Genomic DNA, 8,501 nt, shown 5'->3' on the forward strand with positions numbered 1-8,501 from the left:
TAGAGACATGAGAGGGAATGACTCACTGTTTTGATGGAGAGTGGGCTGAAGTTGGGTTCGGGAGTGAGAGGTACCTTAAGTAGAGGGGGTGTGGCTCATCGTGGACATCTCAGTCACTGATGAGCCTTGTCTTTTGGACACTGAGCGTAGCGTGCAACGTCATGGTCAGCAGGTCCAGAGTGAAAACAAAGCCTGGAGTGGTTGAGGATTGGCAAGCAGGCAGGCAGGTGTGACTTGAAGTTGTGAGACAGGATCCTTAGTTCAGTGTTTGAGCAAGACGTTATTGGATATCTGAGGACAAGAAAAATGGAAGGTTAGATCGCAGCTCAAAGAAATCTTGCTGTCAAAGCACAAAGACATAAACTTGGTTCAGCAAATTACAATACCACATGTGGTGAGGGGATAATCTGGCGCTCAGTGGAGAAAAACCTGGAGGTCTTGTAGAAGTGGTGATGAGTTGATCAGCAGCAGTTGTGCAGCGGAGTCAGGAGAGCAGTAAAGACACGTCTCATATTGACACACAAAGACGGACAAGACACACACGCACCTGACAGACGGGGGGAGAAGTGTGATGACGCAAGACTTTTTTTTGCTATTTTGGACCGCATACTAGTTCTACTTTTTATCATATTTCAGACATAACATACAATGACTCTTTCATGCTGTTTTGGACAAAATAGTGTTATAGCCTTTTACTTTTTTGTGATATTTTGGACAACATATTATGCTCTGACTTTTTATGATATTTTGAATGAAGTTGTGCAATGAAGTTTTTATGCTAATTTGGACAACATGCTACACTATGATTTTTCTAATATTTCTGACGACATACTGTAGTTTTGACTTTCTTTACTCTTTTTTCTTTACTTTTTTTTGGCTCGAGGTCAGTGGTTCTGACATTAGACCAGCAAAATTTAATCAGCTTGTTGAGTGGAAGTAGATATTTATGCCACATTTGAAGGAATTCCCTTAAGTTGTGCTTGAGATTCGGCATTCACTAGAATGGGACGGATGGAAAGTGCTATCTACCGACAAACAGATGGACAACCTTAAAAACATTACTCCTCTGACCTTGGCTATTGTTGGCATGAGGGCAAAACAAAAAAGTGATTTTAAGCACTCTAGAGTAATTGAAAGAGTATCACAACTCACCAGCAGCACCAGCACCCGTGCTGCTTTTGTAAGGATTTAACTCCCCTGGTATTTAGTGACGTTATGTAGCGATGACATTTATAATAAAACCACGGTTTCGCTTGTGGGCAATAACTCAGACTGATTTGTGGTTAGTTTTCGATCTTAATAATTTTTAGTTTAGTTTCTGAATTTGCAGTTACAATAAAAAGCTTCCAACATAAAGATGGATTTGCCTTTTTTTTTTATTTACAAGTGCTGAAAAAATGACATGGGGGACAACCAGTGCAAAATCTGTACATAAATTCAGTTGCAGGTATTTTATATACATGAGTACTGAACAGGAACGTGAATACACTCTTTCTGTCATGCATGTAACAGAGTTCACAACACGGCAAAAGACACGGTGTAAAGATGTCTGATTTAGTTTTTAGTCCATGATGCTGAGGCTGCTCATTCTCCCAAGGTAAGGAAGGACGACTACATCGGAGCAGACGAACTGCTTTGTGAAAACAAACTGGCAAAAAAAAGGTAAGGAGCACAACAGAAGAGGACCCATGACGTAATTCATACACCCTCTGAAACATAATCAGTCATGGGGAGTGATTACAGCAAGTAAGAACACACCAGAATTTTTGGGTAATGGCCCACAAGTCCATACTGACAAAACATCAAGGCAAGATTCAGCACATTTCCCCTGATGGACTGGAAAGGGGGGGAGGGGGGCAGAATAGAAAAAATAAATCCCTCTTGGGCAAAAAAAAAAAACATTCTATGATGGGAAGTTGAAGGTAAAGTGCATAAAAGCTTAAAATCAAAAAGGGGGGAAAATTAAGAGGTACTCCACTAAAACTTGCAGCACACACAGCTTAACAATGGAGAGAGCAGCTATGAGGATTGTCAGGTCAACTGTCTCTCCAGCTTTGTTCTACGATGGCAGACACACGCTTCTCGTATTCCCGCTTGTTCTCCTGGTACAGCTGAGCTGCCTGGCTGTTGGCCGGACTGTTGGGGTTTGGTTCATCAAGCAGGGACTGAAGGGAAGAAGATAAATACTGAAGGTGAGAAAACAACCAACCTGCATCCACCTCAAGACATCTGAAGGCACCTGACTGGTCTCTGGAAAGTCAAATGTTTTTCACATTTATCTGACATTTTATTGACCACATGATTCATTGATTAGTTGAGAAAATAATCAAACATATAAATGAAACCACTACTGAAAATAATCGTTAGTTGCAGCGCTACCTGTCACTATTACATTTTATTCTTTTGTATCTGGGCTTTTCTCTGTTTGTTTTAACTATGGCAGATGTTTTTTTTTGAATAAACTGTTCTTGATATGTTCGTTTGTAACCAAAGCTTTAAAAAAAAAAAAACGTAATAAAAAACAAATAAAAAGGCATGCCTGCATTTACAAACATCTACTTCCTACCTGGATAGATGTGAGAATAGAGGACACGTCATAAGTGGGACTCCAACGATTCTGTAGGATGTCCAAACATATACTGCCATCTGCATAGACTGTTGATAAAAACATAGTTAAACACGACACACAAATATCAACACGGGTATTTATATATATACACACACTGTATATATATATATACATACAATCAACACAACAGATGAGGAAATATTCCTACCATTTGGATGAAACATCTTTGACACAAATCGTACTGTGGGGGGTTTGTTGGGGTATTCTTCTGTAAACTCTACAATGAGTTTAAATGTACCTGGGATGAAGACAAGACACACACACACACACAAAATCGTAATTGTGCACCATTAATCCTGACTGTGCGTTAGCAGAGAGGAATGTTTTAAGGCAGATAAAGGGTGCAGGTGTGGTTGCTTCTATTCACCTGAACACTCCCTTTATCAACATGACGTACACATATTACAGGTTCAACAACTATTAAAAAAAATAAACACGTGGAAGTGAGCGAGATACTTACCGTCCTCAAAGGGAGTTCCTTCAGGGCTGTGAGGTTTGAAAAAATAAGTATTTCATCATTTATTTTGCACTTCATACGCACATTTAAAAGAGCAGAAGTTGAGGTGACAATCTATCCGCGTACGTCATGGATGTACATCAGGGACTTACCCAAATATGACTGCATTCCACACCATAATGTTGTTTTCAGACGGGGCACCGCTGACACCAGCTGGAGGGTCCTCTTGTAGCCTTCAGAACAACAACAACAAAAAAGAAAGAAAGAAAAGAAAAAGAAAGGAAAAGTTTAAAGCATTACTTCTAATCTAAACTCCACAGGCTTAAAACTACATTTATTTTTTAACATTAAGCCGTAGCTAAATTCCATATAAACATAACTCTACCCACGAACATGTGTGGTGGCAGTACCGCACACTTGTGGTTAGAGTAAACAGACTTAATTGCCCCAATAAAAAAATTAAAATAAATCTGTGTTACTTTCCCAGATGTTCCCAGATCATTTAGTCACAATTAGACTTTAACCCTGGCTTTATATTTTTGATAAATGACATTCAGCCTTCTCCTTTGAACAAATACACACAATAAAAACGAATCAACTGTCTCTTTAAGTCAAGGATCCCTCCAACTTCAGGGAAGTCAGATTTAAGACTTTTTTAAAATGCCAATTTTACAATGACCAAAACTGAAGAAAAAGACATAACTAACATCGATTAGTTAAGTAGAAACAAAGTTCCTTTCCTGGCCACACACACATAGATAAAATAAGTACTTTTTACATTGTAACGTCAGAAAAGAAACAAAAAAAGACTCTCAAAAATCTTAATTTCCATGTTTTGGAAATTTTAAGACTTTGAAAGATTTATTTGTACATTATAATACCAATTAAGGTGTTATTTTAGATTAAATTATTGCCTTTTGAGACTTTTCGGGGGTCTGTGTTAACACTGCAATCGAGTCAACACGGTTTATTATGTAAATATTGGACAATGTAACATCAAAAACATCAACATCAGAAAGGAATATAACTAGCTGGTCGAACTGTAGCGAAAAAACAGACACAAAAAGGCTTATGGTTGGACATTCTCTTATAAAATCCCATTAATGGATATTGGTGATCATCTTCCTATTTTTGTGAATTTAGATCATTTTAGGGTCAACAGCTCAGTTGGCCTTAACGAGCCTTTCTTTAAATTAGTGAGAATTAGCACACCAGGAAGAAATGAGGTATTAAAGTTGGACCTTGCAAACTATAACTGGGACGAGGTTTATGTTGACGATCCGAATCAAGCATTTGACACATTTTTACATTTATACAACAAACATTGTCCTGTCAGGAAGTACTGGGTAAATAAAAAGAAATATAATGGAAAGCCATGGATGACTTAAAGTCTACAAGAAGCATTCATAAAGAAAAATCTACTATATAAGACAGAGAGTATAAACCGTATAAAAATAAGCTGACCTCTATAATGAGATCTGAATGGAAGAAATACTACAATAAAAATTAGGGGATAATAAATATCACATTAAAAGAACTTGGACGTAATAAATCATATAATTCAAAACAGAAATTTCAAATCAGACTTACCTAGTTATTTATTGAACAAATCTGATGCTGCAGTTGACAACTTAAAAAATATTGATGATTTTAATGACTATTTTGTGAATGTTGGAGTTTCACTGGCCAACAAAATTACTGTGTCAAATGACAAAAAAGAAAGGTTCGACAAACTCATTAATGCTTAAATTAATTCCACGTTTCTTTGTGGAGTTAATAAAACTTGTCATAAATGAAATGGAATGAAAATTTAAAAAAAAAGGTAATACCAATTTTTAAAAGTGGAGATAAGCATTATATGGACAGTTACAGACCTGTATCTCTACTTCCTCAATTTTCAAAACTATTAGAGACATTATTTGTTAAACAATTGGACTTTTCATTGAGAAATGTAAGTTATTGAGTGACCATCAGTATGGATTCAGGAAAAATAGAACCACAACCTATGCAGTAATGGAAATAATCGGGGAAATAACAGAAGCAGTTGAAAATAATACATTTTCTATAAGTTTTTTATATTGATTTACAGAGGGCTTTTGATACTGTGGATCATAACAAATTACTGAGAAAACTTGGCAGGTGTGGAATAAGACGCATAGCTCATTTTTGGTTGAAAAGCTATTTGGAAAATAGAAAAAAAATGTGCAAATTGATGACAATGTGTCAGGATTTAGGGAGGTCACTTGTGGGATACTGCAGAGTTCGGTAACTGGTCCAAAATCATTTCTACTTTATATGAATAATATCTGTAATGTTACAGACTTATAAAAATTTCTTAATTTTTGCAGATGCTACCAAGTTATTTTGCTCTGGGAAAAAACTTAAAGGAACTTTTGTTCGCCATAGAAAGGGAACTTGAGATTTAAAATGTTGATTTGATGTCAACAAATTAGCTCTCAATACAAAGAAAACTAAATTCATGGTTTTTGAAAATAGAAAGGATATAATGGGGATATTGAATTAAAGATCTGTGATGATAAAATTAGAAGTTTTTGTGACTAAATTCCTTGGGGTAGTGATATATGATAAATTAACATGAAGACAACATATTGAGTATATAAAAGGTAAAATATCAAAATCAAAGCAATCTTATACAAATCTAGGGATATATTAAATCACAAATCCTTGTATATTATTTACTGATCACTTCCATATATGTTGTACTGTGTAGACTTGTGGGGATCAACATTGAAAACAGCCAATAATTCATTAATGTTACAAAAATGAGCTATGCGTCTCATCCATAAAGCTGCTTAGTATGATCACACAAACCCAGGTTTATAAAGTCAAGTATTTTGAAATTCAATGATTTGGTTTGTAAATTTACCATTCCAAAAGATAAAAAGGGCACAAAATAGGGATGTATTTCTGTTTTTGGAGTTAAATTTTGGAATGATGCCAACTTTAATTTAAGAATGTGCACCTTGTTATTGATTTTTAAACAAATGGCTTATTTAAAAGGCTATTTTTGAGAGTTACACATTGAAATAGGTTTTTTGTTTGTTTGTTTTTTTCCTCATTTTTATTATCATTTTCAGGTGGGCACCTTAAATTAATGCAGGATTTTATGTAGGGTAGGCATATATAAGCATTCTGCTTCAGCCTATACCTTTTCAGTCATTATCATCATATGTTATTTACTTTATGTTGTTATCAAAAATGTACATACCTATTATTAGTTATACATTAGAGTGTATGTTGTGAGTATTTTATGTCTTTGCTGTGTTGTCTGTGATGGCTGAATAAAAATACTACTACTACTAATATGGAACTTTCAGTAGCTACATTGCATGGTACTTAAGAGAATACTATTTTATGTTGGATGAGTGCAAAAAATATATTAATTTCTGTAATTTTCTAAAATATAGTGCTACACAACTCCATGTGATGGCACTCCAACAACATGCTAATATTTTGCCAACAACAATGGATCCTCTTAAAAGTTTCATCAGTTGCTACCATCTTTGAATTTGAGTTAACTTTGAATTAAGGCTGAATATTTGTGAGAAATTTTGTCTTGCTTTTATGATTAACTTTCCATTAAAACTGGTATTGAAATACCAGGAATTACACATCAGAACACACAATACTTTTCTTCTAACCATATTTATCTCGGCAAAATAGAAAAACTGAATGTGAAAGTCAAAACAAAATTGTTAACCTCCCTCAACTTCTACAACAAACCTTATAACACATGTCTAATACTGTGTTGCACAATCACTACTAGACAATAGAAGCTTGTGAAAGGTTAAGAGAGCTTACTCTGAAACACTAATGACAAAAAAACCTAATAATCCGTGCGATCAAAGGATTTGAAACTCCCGAAATTTAAAGTGAAATGAAAACATGACTGAGGACCCAGATACTTTTTTGGCTTACCGTTAAACACAATGTATTCGTGTGTGATTCCGGTTAAAAAAAACAACTTTATATTGCTACATCATTGAAATAAATCTGTCTATAATTACTTACCTGATATCAAACTTCGATTAACGAAACTATTTTACCCATTCCTGATTTCAATATTACTATTGTTGGTTGGCAAGATAACGTTAAACAGCCTGTTAATGTTAAATGACAGGGTTAAATGTCGTTACGTTGTATAAAATGTGTTTACCTGTGGATAAAAGGGCCAACCGGTCCCAGACATTTAAATGCTAGCTCATTTATAGTTAGCCGGCAAACTGTAACAGCCACTCCAACGTTAATCGACTATACGTGCTAACACGTATTAGTTAGCACTGTTAGCTTCTAGCTGCGGGCGAAGCGCTTCTACAAAATTGCCGTTATTTCACTTAAATGTTTCAAGCTCATAAAAACACCACATAGATTATACAGTATTTAAGTTACCATCGTAGTTCACTGTAGATATTGGTGTATTAGTAGGTCTATATTCACAAAAACATACTGGCTAGCTATGCCAAGCTAACGTAAGCTAGGCTAATGTTAGCCGTTTTTGACAAATCATAGCTAACTATCATCATCGGCATAGTTCCTGACCATCAACTTACCGTTTAAAATCTCTCATAAGTCTTCTTCTAGCCGGGGTTGACATGGTTTAACTTGGGAACACGTGCTGTCAACACTGGTACGGTTACGGGAGATAATTTGATCGGAACGTTGTGTTGTATTTAAGGGTTATTTGACGCCTTCACCGTGGCCCCGATCACAGCGGCCCGACGCTTCTCTCGATAATCCTCCTGACTCCGAGGCTAGCCCGGCTAGGTTTACCGGACGATACCACATCATGGAAAAGAGGAGGGGACAATGTCGAGTGCCAGATTTCCCAAACTATTCTAACATTGGGAAATCACCACAATAATCCGGTGTCGTCCAGGAAATATCTTATAAGAAATAAATGATGGTTTATGACAGAAAGATATATGTATTTTCTTCGTTGGTTAATTTAACAGTATTTATTTTTCACCCTCCATTATGATTGAGGGCGTCGTTTAACATGGGGCGTGTTCACAGTGACGTGGTGTTTGTGCAGCGCAGCTATGACGAAGGTTGACCTCAGTGACAAGTGACTGTTGGCAGAGCAAACCAGCAGCTCTGCCCATACATGTGAGGTCAGTGATACTCAACTCACGGCTCGCGGACCAAATCTGCCCCCCTCCCCAACCAGTTTCTAATTTACACCAAAAAAAAATGATTCATACTGGGGATTGTTTTGTTACTTTTTAACACACATAAGGTCCCAGAGTGCATTAAACAGCATCAAAATAGAGCTTGTTTATTAAAAGTGCCTATGTACTAAAATCCGAAAAATGTTCTGAAATCCTGGAAACATCCTAAAATCCCTTAATTGTCTTAAAATCTGAGACACATCCTGAAATCCTAGAAATGTTCTGA

General features: G+C 36.1%; 1 protein-coding gene across 1 annotated transcript; it reads right to left on the reverse strand.

Moving 5' to 3' along the window:
• Positions 1–1,358: 1,358 nt before the first annotated feature.
• On the reverse strand, positions 1,359–7,859 carry ube2al (ubiquitin conjugating enzyme E2 A, like). The gene is made up of 6 exons (XM_042495079.2): positions 7,658–7,859; positions 3,239–3,319; positions 3,090–3,115; positions 2,778–2,867; positions 2,567–2,655; positions 1,359–2,165 (listed from the first exon to the last, which is right to left on the reverse strand). Exons 1-6 carry the CDS (start codon positions 7,699–7,701, stop codon positions 2,037–2,039), a joined length of 459 nt encoding a protein of 152 aa, XP_042351013.1. The 5' UTR covers positions 7,702–7,859; the 3' UTR covers positions 1,359–2,036.
• Between the last annotated feature and the right edge of the window lie 642 nt (positions 7,860–8,501).

Source organism: Plectropomus leopardus, chromosome 10, assembly GCF_026936395.1.
Source record: "Plectropomus leopardus strain MGB_pleo_1.0 chromosome 10, ASM2693639v1, whole genome shotgun sequence".
In the NCBI taxonomy this organism is placed as follows: Eukaryota; Metazoa; Chordata; class Actinopteri; order Perciformes; family Serranidae; genus Plectropomus; species Plectropomus leopardus.